The 19,160-nt window shown below is 41.1% G+C and overlaps 1 protein-coding gene across 8 annotated transcripts in view; it reads right to left on the reverse strand.

The window, feature by feature from the left end:
* DAB1 (DAB adaptor protein 1) overlaps positions 1-19,160 on the reverse strand; it is a 168,019-nt gene that overhangs the window by 36,927 nt on the left and 111,932 nt on the right. For 6 of the 8 annotated variants that reach the window (XM_027780429.2, XM_027780430.2, XM_027780428.2 and 3 more), the window contains 2 exons: positions 4,907-5,038; positions 4,153-4,272 (listed from right to left, as the gene is read on the reverse strand). In XM_027780429.2, the coding sequence (XP_027636230.1) occupies positions 4,153-4,272; positions 4,907-5,038 (252 nt within the window). Of the gene's footprint in view, positions 1-2,112; positions 2,179-3,516; positions 3,556-4,152; positions 4,273-4,906; positions 5,039-19,160 lie in introns of all 8 variants that reach the window. The other 2 variants (XM_027780427.2, XM_055815495.1) reach the window with 1 other exon arrangement.

Below are 19,160 nucleotides of genomic sequence, written 5' to 3' on the forward strand. Positions count from 1 at the left end.
AGCAGACAGACACAGACAGTCTTTGGGGTAATGCATCAAAGAAAGGTGACAGACCGAGAAAGAATCCTTGAAAAGAAAATGGTGACCTCTACTATGTTGAAAAGAAATAGAAATTGTCATTTTTGGCACATATCCTCCCTCTCCAGTTAACTACTGGGTAGGAACCTTCCCTACAAAGGCAGAAGTGAATTCTTTGCATACCAGCTCTTGGCTGAGAAACCAGAGCAGCACCAGAAGAAAGATTTAGCGAGGGTGAAGCGAGGATGCATGAGGTTATTGAGCAGATGCATGTTTACCAAAGCCTAGTATGGGGAAGGCTTTGTAGTAACAATTAGAAGCTGGGAGTAATTTGCATCAAACTCAAAAATAAAAGCAACCACCAAACAAAAAGCAAAAACCAGCCCAAATTAAAAAAAAAAGAAAAAAAAGAAAAAAAAAAAAAAGAGGGCCTTTTCTACCTTCATTTTTAATAGTAGCCTAGATGGTTCTGAGTTCATCAAGATCTTGTAAGAGAAACAATTTTGCTGGTGATCTGCATGTAAGATCCCAGTGGGAATCCAGATTTATAGCAGGCCAAGAGCTCATGAAGTCCATGGGAAGTAGGAAGCTCACAGCTCTGGGCAATTCTGCAGCAGCAATATTTCAGCATCTGCCAATTACAACAGGTAACAGAAGAAGACTCCTAGCTCCCTAATCTCAGCATTTGCTGTATTCAAGTTATTGCCTGTAGTAAATACAGAGAAGGGCAATGCTAGAGTGCATATACCGAGAGTACGGTATATTCATCACAGGTATTTTCTATGCACCACCGTGGGAGGAAGCACTTCATCACACCCAGATACTGTCAAATGAAGCCTTGAGCAACTCTCTGGTGACCTACAGGACAGTAAAGCAGTACCTCAAGATGAGCCGAGACCTCACTATTTGCTTATCATCTTCTATTTCCATTTTAAGAAAAAGAAACTGTCCAAAAAGTCCTCTCCTGCTCTTTAGGCCATTCCTCAGAACACAGTTCCTACTTCTTCCCTACCCACCAAAGTTTGCTAAGATCTCTGAACACTGGGAGCCACGACGCCATTCTGCTTGCTGCCACCAGTACTTCTCTAAAATGTCATTAATAGCCCTGCAGTTCAACAACCAACCATAGAATTTTTTTCATCTAAATGGAGTCGTCATGGGATTTTTGTTTCTAGCATGGAACTGACAACTAGTGTTAGAAAATTTTCAACCTTAGGCATACTGTCACCTCAAGAGCTTTGCATGTCTTGGTCTAGAGATGCAGGAAGATGCATATTCTAGTGTGCATGGCAGGGGTGCCAGGGAATCAACAGAGACAGGGTAAATTCATCTCATCTTAATGACCCTGTGACGGGGTCTATAAGACTGTTATTTTCTAATGTTTAACTTGCATTTCCTTTCCCAGTTAGCTTCTTTCTATTTTGGCTTACAGCTACTCTATCCTTTCGTTTTTGCCTCTAGTGTGTGATACAAAATGAATTACATTATATTTTAATAAACCCTGTACTGATCCCCTGAGGATAAACTGAATGACAAAAGATTATTTTATATTGCTTTCAATGCAATTTTTTGTCAGTGTGAAGAATGCAAGCTTGGGCTCTAACGTAACATATGCACTCTGAAAATATCTTCCCCAGTCTAGGGGATATCCATTGAGAGCTCTTAAGTTTCCCACAGTTATTTCCTGGGTTAGCCAGAAAGAAAAGCAGTACCATCAAAATGTCTTTCTAAGAACGGCTTGGATGGTCTGCCCTCCATGAGATTTTGGTATCTGTTTCTTAGAATAAGTATCAATAGTTTAAAAAAATTAACAGGAAAAAAAGAGAATCCAGTCTTTATCACCTTAAATGGTGTACTCAAAAGTTTAAGGCTCTATAAGTTGACGAAGTTAATAAAACTTGTGAAAGTTGAAATGGCAAACAACAGAGAAATCACACTGAGACCGGGCAGATTATTCACGCCATGCCACCCAAACGAAACGCCAGACATTTTTGTGATGAATGAAAACTAGTAAAAGTGAACTATATATGAAATGTGCTTTACTAAATGCTTGCGATCATTGCAATGAAAACACCGAGGTTAGCGATTTTATACCTGATAAATGTTTTCTTCCGTTTCAGGCTCACGGATTGGCTCGTGTCCAGCCTCAAACACAATGTACTATTACACCAGCCGCCAGAGAGGAAAAGTCAAAGATGAAACAGAAGGGAAAAAGGCGATTTGGAATTCCACGTAAAAACATAGGTAGGCATTAAAGAAACAAGTTCAAAGTACAGGCTGGCAGCAGGACAACCGGTCTGTCGGCAAGCGCAGAGTAAGGTTGTTTTGTATTTCATAAACCGGCAACGAACAGACCTAAATCTCCTCTAATGATCATTAGAGCAACTTCCTAATTCTTTCTCACTAGGGAGACTGCCTGTGGCCCAATATTAATTTTCTGAAGTCAACGTGAATTTTGCCTCTTTTACATAATGGCAATTATTTCCACATGTATTTATTACCTATGAATAAAAAAGCTAAATCCAAACTGGGAGAACAGCCTGGTGCTCCGGCACCACGGGCCACATGGCAAAAGGCTGTCACAACACTTTTCATTTCCAGGTGCCTGCTTTATTGTGAAGAGCACAAAGTAAAACTCCTGACATTATAAAAGGTGAATAGTAATCTAGGGCATCCTAATTCTTATCATCTTTCTTGCTGCACCTTAGGCACTGTTCAATATTCACTAATAGTTGAATCAGTTTCTTTCAGTGTGCCTCCCACTGACATGCCTAAGTGGAAGAACACAAAATCTCCATGAAAAAAAAAACAACTAAACTATCATATATTTTGTTTCATCACAAAAACATATGAATGAAATAACATTTTTTTCTTCTTCACGCTCAATAGGGTACTGGACATGAATATATTGACATAATTCTGATAATCATCTTGGCTCCCAGACATTTTGCTTGGATGAAACAAGACTCAGATTTCAGATCTATTATTAAATCATAGCCCAAATGTCAACAAAGGAGTGTGTTGTAATATCAATGCCACTGTGGTTGTTTTCCAAATATTCATCCTCTGAATTAAATTCTGGCCCCACAGAAGTAAAAAACAAAATGTCAATTGATTGCTATCAGAAGAAGATGTCACCTTCCTTATTCCCAAAGTAACTCCCTCTTCAGTTACAGTTTGTATTCAAAAATGATTACAAATCTCATTTGGAAACTTAAAATCTGGACTCACAACCCACATATTAGGAAATATTTATGACAAATTTAGTATTTCCATACTCCAATACAAATATTCTGTTCTATTCTACGCAGATATATTGTGCTATTACTTACAGCTTAATGTCTAAATATGCTACTTTCTGTAAAAATCTTACAAGTTTCTCAGAAGACCTAGCTCAGTAAATTTCCAAACCTCTTGTTAAAGGTTTTGGCTGTGTTTGAAGGCAACATATATCTAGCCATTTCTGAAACTCCAAGGCCATACAGCTTCAGAAATTACCTGGTATACAGGATCTTCTACATCTTCTTCCAAAATTGTCTACAGCAAAGTAAGAGGACAGGCAGTAAAAGCAAAGAACATAAACAGTAGAGATAAAAGAACTGTATTCAGAAATTAAAGGACAGCAAAGAAATAAGCAAAATGGGCAGGTAAGTATATAGTTTTCTTTCTTGAGTATACAGATAAAGTCACATTACTGTACAAAGCAGCTTTATTCAAGTTTCATCCACATTTAACAATCTGCACCTTATTTGATTTGGTTCAAATACACACATTCAGAAGTATACTGAATCTTCCCTAAAGTATTAGTCACTGTTAAAAACCTGACTTACGAGACGCTGACCTTCATTAAAGTTTTCCTTCTGAATTAGAAGAAACACTACGCAGGAAATGAACAGATCATTTCCAGTCGCTAAACATGTTCATCACACACCAGGTGATAGCTTTCATCACTCTTTAATCCTACTTCTGAGCTCACGATGGCTGTTAGGTTCACACTTGTCCATTTGAAGCTAGCACCATTCAAACCCTTTGCTGTTAAGAAATGCTGAGGATGCTCAGTGCCTCTCTGGAGCAACTCTGGGGGGTACTTCAAACCATACTGTTCTTGGCAGTAGGTTAAGCCTATGCGTGTACCTGGTATACCGCTTGTTCACACTGTTTGTCCTTTTGTGCCTTTTTTTCCATTTCTTCCCTTTGTTTCAGTTCGTAGATGAGCTGAAACAGGTCTCGCAAGTCCAGAATTACAGGTTCAGCCTATGGAAGCAAAAACAGGAAGGCAAGCTTCTATAGGGGAAAATATACACCTCTTATGGCATCCTGCTGATAGAGCAGTCACAGCACCTCCACAACAGGAGAGAACTTCATAGGGAATCAATTTGTACCTTAGCGTCCAGGTTCAGTTTAATTTCTGTCGAACTAATTATACTTAAAAATTAATTACAATTACAATGATGAATATAAAAGGCACATATATGAATGTAAAGACATATTTATTAGTGGTTTCTTATACAATGGAATTACAGTAGACTATGTGCAAAGTAGCTATTTGGGATCTATCAGTTTCTGTTTAAATGAGTATAGGTTTATAACCACACTTACCTGTATCCAGTCTAGTTTAGTCAGAAAGAAAAACAATAACTAATTGTAAAACTAATATATACAAATAACTAAAAACCAATACATAAGGAAAAGTTGGAAATATTGAAATACGTTCCCTTTTTCCCTAGCTGCTTTTGTTAATCTGCTGCTGAAGGACATCTAAGCAGACACTTGTGACGCGTCTAGCATAACCACGAACACCACAAGACTGGCCCCTTGAACAGCTTCTTACGAACACAGCTTTTCTGTTGAGTTACACTGTAGAAAATGACAGTGATTTGATACTTACTGCCTGGGCTGTTTTTATTGCCACAAATCTATGGTTTCCCTCCTTTCCACATACATATCCGAACGCTCGATGGTCTGTGATATCCTTTGCGATGTATGAAATTTCATGAACTGCATGGTGGTGCTGTAGTAGCTATTAAAAAAACAGAGTAAGAAATATCCATCACAATGTTCCATTAAAAAGCGGTACGATTTCTCTTTCATCAGTGTTTTGCCTGGATCTCAATACACCTGTGGAATTAAACAAGCAAATTTATCCTGGTATAAAAACCACTTAATAACTCAACTCTTTAAGCCTATTTTCTTTTTAAAACGTAGCCAAACTTGGCTTGCTTTAATAATTCAACTAAACGCTTCAGTTGAAGGTTTTTCTCAGTGTCTTTTGGTGAGATATAATTCAATAGAAAATATCACGTTACCTAGTTACTACCTACCCAGCACCCTAGGTTCAGAATCAGTATTTGTAGGTATGGAAAAGCAGCGGCAGCAGCCAGCTGCACACAGGGTGACTCTGAGGACAGACTGATCTGCAGGGGCTGCAGAGCCAGAGCTGATATAACTGATCTCTCCAAGAATTGGCACCAGACTTGCTTTATTTCTGCAACACTCAGCATCAGCCAGCAAATGGTATTTCACTTAAAGCAGTAAAAGAACTCCAAAAATTTCTTTCCTCAAAAAAATGAACGGAAATGTTAAGTATTCAACTTGAAATCAATGCTAAATGCAAAAGTTCACATTTTATTTAAAATCCCTCTTTAGTTAATTCTAATCATAAAAAGACCCAATTTTGTTTTAAATGTATGAGTAAAACTCTCTCCAGAGCCAGGACGTGAATCTGAGACTCCTATAAGCATGTCTTGCGAGTGCCAGAATCCTTCTCGATTCGGTCTAAGTAGTATTTTATTACCAAAGTAATACTTAAGCGTTTCTATTTAGGATAATGTCCTTGAAAACTTTATCTAAAACAATCAGTTAGTTTGAATTCCTACCTTCTGACCTGCTCTTATATCATCTAGGGATAATGCTATTTCTGAGAGCAGGCAAAGCCTCACAAAGAATTCTTTTGAGGTCCAGATTCCTGCTGGTTTTGAGAAAAGCACATTTTGAAAATCAGCATGGTATCCAGGCAATCTCTAAACAACCAGTTATTTTTAGAGTTTAAAAAAAGAAAACACAACACAACATTTTAAAATTCAAAATCGGGGAGGATGCGTGTGTGTAGAAGCAAAAAGGCTGAGAGCTCGCAAGTGACAAGTAATGAGACTTATGTAGAACACGTACTGAAATTTAAAAGGAGAGGCAGCATGCAAGAGACAGATGACTACATATAAACCAAAAGACTGGACACGGTTCATTTTCATTTTGCTGTAAATGGCTCCTAACTTCCCAAGATCAAGATTGCTTGCTTGTAGGGAAATGGAAGTGTTGTCATTGACTTCAGGCTGAACGTGGCTAAACTGAAGGTGCACTTCAGACTCTCCTAACGTGTTAAGCGTTTAAAATTAATGATGGGAACTTCCTTAGATAATACAGAGATATTGATTTATTAGGTTTTTCAGAAAACCAAGTTGCATGCTATCTGTTACAATGAAATGAAATGTTCCCATCTCTCTATTCTGCATATGACAGGGAACGTTGTATGTGGCCCCTATTAAATCAAAGTTCTTTGACATTGCTTTATTGATTGCGAGCCAGTGTTTTGCACCGAAATTAAACTGTGATCAGATACCTTCCTCGTGGAATTAAATTTGAAGATCATTCTACCGTGGAAAAGTATCACCCACAATGTAAGAGAGCAGATGGAGGCACTCCAATTTATTTGGGAACCCTCATTAACCATTTGAAAATCATTACATTTTTAATGCTTATGGTATTTTACATATTGTATCAATAGAAGTACAAGTTAAGTAAAGGTGACTGCAACATTATCCTTTCACATATTTTACTGTATGGAGTTTTTAGCGAGTTTTTCATTTGTTTGAGGCATCCTGGGTTGGAACATACACATGGAATGCAATGTTGTACACATACAGCTGTACTCAAATGTAGATACAATGATTCCTCCAAACCTGTGCTTTCACAGCCCTCCATTAATCTAATGTACCCTTTCTACATATTCCAATACTTTATTCTAAATATTATTTAGAGTCCCTGATTCTTTGCTCTTGCAAACCAGAAATGAGACTCCTGTTGCAGTTAGGAGAGATTTACAACCATAAATGCAAGATCAGAACTGCATCCTTTCTGTAAATCTTTGTTTTAAGGACGCAGCCCGCACAGCCCTTCACAGCACAGCAAGACACGCACTAGAGTGAAGGACAGCAGAAGGGACAGCACGACAAAAAACACCAACTCATCCAGCCACCCAACAGACTTACCACTGAAGCTATCTACAAATACACGCTCTTTGTGAGTTTTGATTAGATCTGTGTCTGATGCATTCACATAGATTAATCTGTCCAGTAAAATGAGACCACCCAATAGAAATGTCATCATTATCCCTCGGTTTGTAACAGCTCACATGTAGCCACCCCCCTGATACTTGATACAAACAGTCTTGAAACAAAACAAGAGCCACACAAAATTGCTTACAGCAGAACTGCTGGTCAGTGCTCAGCAGTCAATATCCACAAGCTGATCTGTCTCTCTTTCTCCTCCACCTTTTTTTCTTAAAAAAAATATTGTCAAGGTTTTACCATGACTTAATCCTACCTCTAGTGGGTCATAAGCACATAAAATAACTATTTCATATCTCAGGGCTGTTTATGACACCCCCGTATGCCCATGCTGATGGATTCCACCACATGCCATCTGATGCTTTTACTGTATCTTTGCTGAGTGCTGCTACGAGCCATTTACCAATTCATAAGTGAGGTATCAAATTGTTTTTGGGGGCTGCAGTACAACAGAACAAATATAGAGAAGACTTAATTTGTATTATGGTTCAATACAGTCAATTAAATATTGCACAGATTAGAATGTAATTTAACATTTAAGCTTCAGTTGTTAAAAAACCCCACTGTACACAGCCTCCAAATTATTTTAGGTCTCCTGTGGCTTTAGTCACTGTTGTAAACGTTAAGGATTTTAAATGAAAGCACAGACGAAGTCTCAAACCAGGTAACTAAGACAATCTCATGTGGCATGAGTCCTTTCTAGCCTAAACATGATGTCAGTATTACATATTTTTCATACACTAGAAGGTTTTTTCCTGGTGTGAAACTTAAAGACGTCCAAAACACCCACTTGCACCAAGGCTGCTGTCTACCCTCTTCCCCTTAGTTTTACTTTGGTCTCTCCCACTAGCCATTATTTTCTCTCTTTTTCTCCAGTCTATCCCCTGCTTCTCCTCTTCCCCCAGGTTCCTCCCTGTACATCACGCTGAATTGATTTAGCTGCCTCTGAGATCTGTAGCATTTCTAATTTCCCTCAGGCTGCTTGGCACCTATCATAAATTTTTTCACCCCTTATCCTCATCTTGCCCCTTTATTTCCATGCTGTAGCCTCCAGTGCCACTAAATCAATTAAGTCAATCAATTAAGTACTTGGAGGGTCCAGCAATCATGTCAAATATGTGAGTTAGATGGCATGAGAAAGTCACTGCTTTACTATCGCTATTTCTCTTTTAATGAGGTTGTCTATTTAGTGGAGCCTGGGGCACAGTGTTAAGAGCCACAACAAAAAATATCCTGCAAGCTGCAAAGCCTCCTATAAAAGCTGCCCCACCGAAACCAGGAAGCATGTACCATACGATATTATATCCATAAGGACAAGTTTCACAGGGATTTAAGCTGCGCAGCCTTTCACCTTGAATAACTAAACAGTGAGCCTGTTTTCAGATGGGAGGTATCAACCGACAGCTCCGCAGCGAGAATTTCCACACTACCGATACTGGGATGCGGGAGACAGACGTGGCACAGGCACCCTCTGCGCTTCTATTCCTGTCTATTCACTGCTATCACATTTGAATAAGCAATTATACATTTTGTGGGTCACATAAAGCTCCCCAAACACCAAAGTTACTCACCAAACTGCAAAATCCATCATGGATTCATAATAAAATAACTTCATGAACTATAGTTTTAGCTGTGCTGCTGTCTACCTGCAAGTCCCCTGTACTCCAACCGCCGCTGCGATTGCTCAGCAGCACGTTAGGAAATCGGGCCCTATGTGTTTACAAAGATCACTGAACAAATCACAGCAGCTGAACCTAACATGGAAAATTACAGCAATACCTTAACAACAAGGTTGGCAAGCCCAAAGTACCATAGCACAGTGACCATTATTTACTGCAATACATCAAGTGAAAACAATGAATTGTAAAACATGTGAGTGGTTCTGACATTAATTTAATCTCATTGCTGCAAGAAATGCTGAAGTGGGACAGATGTGCTCCTCCGCTACGCCTAGGAGGCTGCTGTGTTCCTTAATGTTCCTCTAGATGTGCATACTACAGCACTTCGTCCAATGTTCTTCATTGCAGTTTCCTTACAATTCCTGTTTGTTTTAGTGAGATTTGCAGGGATCAGGGATCACGGGTCACAAGTGTTTCTCTAATTGCCGATGTTTGTGCTGCAAAGCTTCTCTGCTGTTTTGTTGAAATGCACTCAGCGCAGGTGGGCTGGAGCTGCTCTTCTCCATCGTAAACTCCCCACAGTCCAAATACACATTTAAGGAGCAGAAGTGAAACACAGTTCTCTACAGCTGCAGATTCTGATCCCAGACCTCTCTAGTTTTGTAACTTTCAGGCAAGGATGGAGAGTAGTCCCCTGTATGTAGACATAAAAAACCCCAGCCCATCCAAACCTCAAAACCACCCTTCCTGGCACGGAGTTTTCCCTGGCACCCATGAATGGTGCATGGATACCTGTTAAACAGCTGTGAACCTTTCATTTTCCTTCCCCCCTTAGAGACAAGTGTGTTTCCATGGGACTGTGTACAGAGAGTTTTGGGGAAAAGTCAACAACCTCAAATGTCAGTGAAATGGAAAAAAAATGAATCAGTAAATCGTATTTGCACCACCAAGTTTCCTGTGTTGTTTTCTGGAACTTAGTATTCAGACGGCAAGGCATCAGTCTACCGAGAGATGCAGGGGATGAGCAGATGGGGGAAACACAACAAGCCTTCCCCTAAACACTGCAAAAATTTTCAGTTTAATGTGAAGCAGCCAAGAGGAGACAGCTTGGTGAGTTTCAGAGCTACAGTTACCAACAACTTGAAACTCCCTACAAATTACTCATGGACACAGCACAGCCAGAGCAGGGGTGGTGGCAGAGCTCACGCCCCCGGAAAGCCCACCACTCCCCCAGCACCCTCAGTGTATTCACCCACAGCCTTTCCTCCCGGCTGGTTCCTGAGCACTTGGAGCAGAATAAACACATTTCACTGACGTTGCGGGTGTTGCTAAAGTGTAAATGAAGAGACAGAACTTCCAGGTTGCTGTCAGAGGCAGCTGAAACCAACCTGGTACAATTTTGCGACACACCTTGTGCATTTATCACTGCTGCCGTTTGCTCCATTAGTGACAGGCTGCTGCAAATGGCAGTGTTACTGCTGCGATCTCCTCTGCCTCCACTGGGCAGATACTTGTCATTATCTTTTTTCTTTCCTATTACTTTGGCCCATTTTCCACAGATTAATAAAAAGGAAGAGTTTTTGGATTTTGCTCCAGTTGATCAGAAAGGGGAGCAGTTCACCCAGGCCATATGATACAAAAAAGGATGTTTGAGGAAAGGAGGAAAAATTGCGCTCACAAGAGAAACAGCTTTAGAAACTCTTGTGTCGGAACAAAAGGCGAAAGAGGAAACACTGTACTTTGAATGTGACAGTCCTTTCCTACCTTCCCCACACCCAGCCGACGAGCACTCCAGTTGCATGTCCAGGGGAGAGGACAGCAGAATAAACAAGGTATGACAGATCATAGTAATTTGGCTTAAATGTGGTAGTAGTTGGTGTGGGCAACTTTTTTGTTAAACCAAAAAATCTGCTATATAAACATCTATTACCACACATGGAAAAATCATCTAGTTTGAACTAGAAAAGGAAGAGAGCTCAACAATTATCAAAATACTGAGCCCCTGCTAGAACAGCAAGCCGTCTTGGAACTACCTACCATTTCAATTCAGCTTTCAAAAAAGAAGTGTCACATATGAATACATGAAAAGCAAAACCCACCAGAAACCTCTTGTGGTTATGAAGGTTTCAGTACTGGGAGGTATTTCCAGGCACTGGCCAAGACGACCAGTTTTGATCATAAAAGAGTACAAACTGAGCACACTGCCATGGAGTGAGAGCTGAACCCCTCCCCTGAAGGAGACTGAGCACGCGCTAGGTACTGCACAGCTGGAATGAATGGTCCAGCCCTGAATCTCTTTGGCCCAAAGCCACTCATGGAGTTTGGACTAAGCAATAGGGTATGGACTTTCCGCTGACACAAAAAGGCAAGAATAGGAGCAGAAAAGGAAAATGTAATCTCTGGAGTGTCCTCCAAGCCTGAAGGGACTTCTCAGATGGCAGCCTTTAGCTCGTCTTCACAACGAGAAGAAAATAAATCTGTCTAATCCCTGTGCTTCTTCCGTAAACACTGATTTTGCAGACAATAACTTAAAGAAAGACTTTTCCAAGCGCCAACTTCTAAAAGGCGTTTCAGTGCACAAGCTTTGCAATAAAAACACTTGGCACAAAAAGCAGACTTTCAGATGATATGCACATCAAAGCTTCGTCTATGTATCACAAAGGGGCACATAAAATACGGTGCTGATAAAGAATCAAGACAGATTTAGCCCCGGCTATCACAGACTCAGCGCCTCCAGGGGGTCAGCAGTCTGGCTGTGACACAGCAAAGCACCCAAAAGATGTGTAAATTCAATTTCCTTTTAATAACAATAATGACAATAAATTCTTAAGAGGCATTCTCTTCCTGCAACTGAGGAGACTGAAGCAAAAAACAGATTATGTGACTTCCCAAGCTTACATGGCAACACGCAGCTGAGTGAGGAAGGATGAAAGTCAGTGAGCATAATCATACGTGTAAGGATAAACATGTCTTCAAGTGAAGTGCCAGACTAAGCTTGATCTGTACACTCCAATTCATCCTATATAAAGGCAAGCACTTGGCAGAAATACCCCAGGTAGGAGTCCGTTTGGTTGGACTTGGGATGACAGGTCCTTCAGCCTCAGCTAGAACCTGAATTAATCCTTACTATTTCCTCTCCCTGATGAAAAAAGTACCCTGCTACTGCCCGTATCTCATCTGGGGAGTGAGAGCAGCAAATTCTTGAGAGAGCAAAGACGAACGCCCTTGTTCGTGCCTCCTGTGACGGGCACATGCAGTGGTGTTCTCGACTGGCCTGGGTCTGTCCTCGCCCAAGACCCCCAGCATACAACGGGAGTCAATTAAGTTAGCGGGACTTAACTTTGCCAGCACAGCAGTCTAATGGTGATGAATGGATCTACGATACTGAGCTAGCTGGATGTTCCAAGAACCTAATTTGTGAAAGAGAACACTACTAAGGTAATAAACTTCTGTCTGGCTCTCATAATTTGTAATAATGTCTGACAAAGACCAGATATGAATTTAGTTATTGTTCATTGTCTTAGGAAGCAAATGCTAAGTTGCTCATGCAGAAGATCCATTTATTAGATATATGAATTTGGAAAGGAACAAAACAAAACTGAAACGCACACATAGCCAATTTCATATCTTCACTTCAATGGCTTTTCAATTTTTTATTATACCAGCAGTGAAAGTAGTTAGCTAAATATAAAACCCTTGTCCAATTACTATTAATCCCAAGTTATATTTTAAATACATACTTGCAAATGTTGTTCTAGGACAAAGAAAATCCTAAAGGGCAAGGGAACATTTTCACAGAGCTTTGGAAGAACAGATGTGCTACACTAAAGCTGTGATGCTGGACCTCCCAAGAGTCTCATACTATTTTCTTATGTTTCTGCATCAGACACAGTTATTGTTTTATCAGATGGTTAAAACAAAGAAGGATTTGCACGGCAATACCAAGAAGCAGCAAACCTGATCCTTGACACCAAAGTCAATGGCCACATTAGGCCGTGCTCAGCTCACTAATGCAATACAGCCCCATGCTGGGGACCACCTGCAGGCTACAACACGCTGTTTTACCTTGCCGTTTCACCATCTCGATGAGGTCTACAAGTAACAATACTTGCCTATAAGGATATTATTTTATTCTTTGGGATGGCAGCTGCCCAGTGGCCGCTGCTGGGTTTCCAGGGCTGTAACACATCTGCCCGAGTGTATTCCCCCTTAGCATCCATGTCATCACCTTCTGCAAAACCGTCAGTAGATCAAAACAGCCATAAAGATGCCAGTGTGACCCTCTACTCTCCAGCCAAAGCTCGCACACAGCCTAAGTATAGCACCTCTGACCATGCCTTGTATTTTTTCCTGATGTCCTCTGAAGTTGGTCAGACTTATTGATTAAATCCTGAATTTGAGGGAGCACAATATTCAGTAATGAGACAGTTCGTTACAGTATGACTGAACCTCTCCATATTTTTACTGCACTCATCTTTATAGCCTGTGAATGTCTTTTGAGGAGCCTTTACTTTTACAAGGTTCTTTTGTTCCTTTACACCAATATTCCTCACCTCCTGAAATGCTTTTGATTTACACGAACAGCACAAGAAAATCCTTCATACAAGTCCCGGGAGCTTTGGAGGTAATTTTTTGGCTTTAACTGTCTCAGGTCTTAACTGCTTCACGAAGATTCAGCAAGCATTATGACCCACCCTCTTCTTGTAGCCTGTGCTTTGAAAAGCTCATCAGTGAAAACCAGCCCCTGATTCTCTGGATTTGCCATGCAAACCCTATAAAGCAGAGCTTGAAAAGATCACAAAAATCCCACTCGTACTGACAACACTAAAATATAAGTTTCACTGGACAGTCATCAAACAGCAACTTTCTTTAACCATAAATCTACTTCCATAATGTTACAAACTTCTTTGGAAAAGGGGAAAAAGGACAAGAGGGATTTATTTTATAGTTATCTATCTGTCTCCCAGATACTCATACCAGTTTAATAAAATTTTAAAGGGGGCTGAGAGAGAGCACATGTAAAGAGAAAAATAAGAATAGAAAAGGACTCTACGAATTCACAAACTGTATATAACCAGTATGTCACGTTCACGAGCCAACTGAAAATGAAAGCAAAAGTTGAGAAGTTCACATGACACAATGTTTTATATCTTTCAAATACAAAAGTGATTTCATATTCAGAAATGAACAAAGCATACAAGCAAGAAATCCTGTGTTCCAAAACAACACATTGGTTTCAAGTGGCACAGTAAAGAATTGGACAAAACCCACTCAGCCCAGCTCTTCATCTCTAATGGCTTAATGTTCTAGCGGCCAGCATATACAGTAGCAGCTAAAGGAGACAACCTGAAATGTCTCCTACCACAGACATCGGTTTGCTTACGAGAAACACATGAGTTTACCTTTCTGTACCACAAACAGTTAAGCTTCTCATCCTGCGGTCACCCTTCTCTACTACTACTTTTGCCAAAACTTATTATCCTGCGAAATCCTCCTGGTTCCCAGCAGAGATGTCTGAGCTGATGGATATTCTTCCCAATGCAGAACCAGTTTGCGAAGCTATGCCAGACTTTTCGAAGACTAAGGAACAACCTCTATCAATATTGTAAGATCAGAGATTATTCCTTAGCTGGAGGTGTACAATCACAATGCATTGTAACAACGCCTGTGCTGAAGGCACCTGAAGGCTGTTGACAGATAGAGTGTACCTGCAGGTTAGCAAAGGAGGGCTCCAGAGTGATGAGCTTTACAATTCAGAAACAGTATCATTAACTACCTGTCCTGGCCATAAAGACCATGCCAGTCTATTTTCAGTCTTCCCACAGAAAAAGAGAGGAAACGTTTTCCTTTGAGTTACAGCTGCATATATAAACAAGCTTCAGACAATCCCATAAAATTGCCACTCCTTCATTTGTTCAGGTCCCACAACAGACACTTAACCTAGGATATAAAGCAGCCGTAGCAACACAATGAGTATGTGCAGTACTCGAGCTCTAAGATAAGAATAAAATAAAATTTAAAAGGCAGACCTCAAAGAGACTCTAAAAACAATAAAGAACTTGCAGGTAATTTTTGGCTCGATTTTGGGTGTCGTTCCCTCCCCCCCGGGATTTCTGGAGTTACACTTAGTAGGTGCTTGGCATATTGTGTTACAATGGTCCCACGTTTAGGCTCAGGCAAGGGAGAGTATTTGTAAGTTCTGCCCTGGCACCTTCCCAAAGGGAACCCTAAAGCTCCCATTTGCACATTTTAATGCCCAGAGCTGTTTCCTCCCTGCTCATTGTCATGTAAAGCAGGCTGAATGTTTAGTTTTAGTCTTCTCCTCCTAACTGAAACCTCCAAAAGCAAACTTTGATTAAACGGTCTGCATGCAGACACCGCCCAGCAGAGTGCACGGCTCAGCTACATCGGCTTTTCCCTCTCCCTGCGTGGCTCTTCTGTCCTGGCAGTGGGTGTCACACAGGGTCTGCCTTTCAGAGAAGCTGTCAGGCAGTGCTGTCCTCACCCTTTGCTTAAATGCACACAGTAGAGCCTTTCATAGCTTTGACGCATGGATGCTGGCTTGTTTTCTGCTACTTATTCCTTCAGTTCTCCCCCACCCTTTACAACTTCTGTGCACAGCATGTTTTCTACTTCTAATCAAAACTGAACTTCCTCGCTACTTCACTCTCAGCACTGCTCAGCACTAAGCCTTATGCTTGTACAGGTTACACTCTCACGTGCTTTACACTTCAAAATACTTCCAAATTCCTCTATCATTCACAGGAGAGCATTTGGCTAATTAAGGATCCCAGAAGGCTATAAAACCTTCTACAAAGCAACTCAGCCTTTTTAAAAGCAAGGACATGATCAAAAAAATTGGATTCAGATCCATATTTTGACTATCTGAAGAGAAAAAAAAATTACTCAGAGCTATGTAGAGCAGGGTCTACGAGCCATATGCAATATTTTCAGATACCCAGACTTCTCATTTGCTTTAAATGTCAAGACACTCAAATTAATTAGTGCTCTGCCTCACCTATTTCACAACACTCCCTTTAAAGTCAGCAGGAATATTGCTGCTTGCTTTGCTGGGAGTACAAAGATGCAGAATTAGGATGGGTACCACAAAGGATTAAGAAGTATTAACAGTGGAGATGGGTAGAGTCCATTAAATGCTGCTTTTTCTAGAGGAATGCTACAATTTAGGGACACATTAGGCACTGCTGTAATTCCATGATTACCACCAGGTGCTGGGTAGCACAACGGGAGATGCTGTTCCAGCCCTTAGGCTCTGTGACACATGGCTGCCTGCATGCTGAGCACACAGTGCATAAACCAGAAAGGTTATGAGTACAATTATCTGCTTTAGCAAGACAACTTTTATGAACAGTTATTAAGCAAAGATCTATCAGTATCTGAAATTTATTATTTAACTGAAAGACAAGGATAAAAGCAGCTATCTGTGTTTCGTGACCGTTGACAAATAAGAGCACCCAGTGGCAACCACTGCCTGTCCTCTTCTCCTTCCACTGGGACACTCGTTACATAAACTAAGCAGAAAAAAAGGCATTTACTTGTCCCCCTGCACTACCAGATTGAACACAGCTCCTGCCGACTTCCCTGTAAACACAAACGTGTTCCTGAGGGCAGAACATCATCTACTGATTTTATTGCCAATTGAGATCTATTATTATCATCCAGCAAACTCCAGGTAACTTTGAAAGTAAACCTTCCTGTAGTTTCCCTCTCCCATTACACTGACAGTGAAGGTCATCTGTCTCCCTGGCTCTGACCTCAGCAACAGGAGAGGGCGAACAGCCTACAGGTTAGTAGAGGAATTCAGAAATATTGTCCGTAGTATTGCTATTACCGGGGCAAATGGAAAATTGCAGAGCAGCCTAGCAGCTAAAATGCACTGAATAGGAAGGAAAATCACCGGCACACCTGGGGCGTAATGCTTCCCAGTCATCTCCAAGAGGAAGGAACAGCGGATTTCAAAGGGGGACGTAACTTTCTGTTATGGCACCCGCTGCAGGTCCCCCACCGTTCTCCAGGGAGGTTTCAGTGCATCCCAGCTGCCTGCGCTATCATTATGTCAGCATTTCTCTAGCTAAATCCTTTCCCAAGCAGTTGGAAATTCGGCCATTATAATTCTGCGTGTGCTGAAAATGGGCCTGAAATTTTCTTCTAGTGTGTAATGCATTAACCTGGCTTAAAAATATCAGTACTTGCAAGCAACTCACCCGCCCCAGGCAATTCTGTATTTTGGGTGCTCTTCTATAAGGCAAAATTGCAGCTGGAGAAAAGGAATATAGCTCCACTGTAGTCAGCAAGTCTGTCATGTGGCTTTCATATCCTACTTTATTTATCTAAATCACAAATGGGTCAGGATTATAGGCACACACACCCCCCCCCCCCCCAGTATAACTCTACACTTTGAGCTTTCTGCCGTGGGACACCACCTTACTGGAGGGATGCAGTGCAGCTCCACTATATAACAGGATACACAACAACAAACGTTTTTATAACCAAAAGCTGAATTTTAACTTTTTTAGTAAAATTCATCCCAAATTCTGTTTTAAGCACACCAAACATTAAAACTACACAAAATCTGAAGTGTGTACATAGTAATTTTTGCTACAACAGCTCTATAGACAGATACCCACCCCCATACACAATGGAGGCAAATGGCAATTGGGAATACGGACACAGTGAGATCCCCCACACCGTAACACAGGACACAGGTAGCAGTGTCCCTCTGTCTTAAATCCGTCCTGGGGTGCTTGGATTAAACAACAGGAGGCCATATACAGCCAAATGAGACCACCACCGAAGTCATAAAATCTAATTTTCTGCCTTTTTGAAAGCAATCAACTTTGCACGCTTTCCACACTGAAAAAATACAACTACAACAAATTCCCACAAATTATTTCAGTTTGGATAAAATGTCTGTAATAGCTTTATTTTATCTTTGTGCCAATTAAGTGTCAGAAATACCACAAGGCAGTTCCTGTGGATACTCACTACAAGAAGGCTGAACTCAGCTCTAGATCAGAACATTTCCAGATGAGAGGAAGGAGAGAAATTCCAGCCTTCCTCTGTATGCCAAGTGTTGGGAGGAAGGACAAGGCTCAAACCAAAGCTCTAGATCCCAACACCCTTAGACTTTACAACGTGCAAACTCACCCCCCAGTTTTGTCTTTTGGTTTCTTTTTTTCACCGTGACTTCTACAATCTTCATACACCGAACTGGGCATCCAGAAAACCTATCTCCATAAGCTTGTCGCTATTAAAAATCCCTGTGGAGCACTTCGAACCATCCAAAATGTCTAGGGCACAGTTTGGAAGGCCAATAAGAAATGAATTACAATAGTCACTAAGGGATGTAATTATGGAATTAGGCTCTTCTGACATTTACATTTTGCTAACTGTCAAATGTTGTTCATGAAATGTGTTATTGTTTCCCTTTTGAAGTACCAGAAGACTATAAATACCTTATAAGGGTAATATGCAGGGATTTTAAGTCCCTTACTCTGCATTGTTCTAATTGGATATATTTATTGCATGTGGAACAGTAAATGCTATGTCTTACCATTCATATTTACAAGCAGAAAGATGGGAAATTGTCAGGCGACAGAGCAGGACTCCCAGCGGGACAGAGGGATCTTTTGCAGGCAGAAGCTGCAGACAACACACACAACCCCTGTAACGCATAAGGAAGGCCCCAGATGTCACCATTTTCAAACGTACAGGCAAAATTTGACTTTGCCGGTTTTCAGTATGCTCTTTATTGTTATTCCAGGATATTTCTGTCACCACAGCCCTCAGAAGTCCTCAGCATGGTCCAAGACCCAACATTTCTTACAAGAAGTTCCTATAAAGAGTTAATTGTGATTAAAAAATAAACGAGTTAAAAGGTAACCCGAGGGAGTTTACACTTTAATTCGAACCCTTGAAAGGTAAGGGCCAGATGGCCCTTGGGACATCTCTGAGACGCATGACTGCAGTACTCCTCCCCACAAACGCTCAGGCACGGAGGAGCCCGCACTCCCAGCCCTGGCAGATGCCCTCCATCCCTCCCCTGCCCCGGGTGCCTCGGGTGAGTACGCTGCAGGCAGCTCACCCCTGCCATGCCAGGCTGACACGGCAGAAGGCTTGGCTGATTTGACCCACGCAGCCATTCCCCCCCCAAGCCACA

The sequence above is a fragment of the Falco peregrinus genome, chromosome 10 (genome assembly GCF_023634155.1).
Source record: "Falco peregrinus isolate bFalPer1 chromosome 10, bFalPer1.pri, whole genome shotgun sequence".
In the NCBI taxonomy this organism is placed as follows: Eukaryota; Metazoa; Chordata; class Aves; order Falconiformes; family Falconidae; genus Falco; species Falco peregrinus.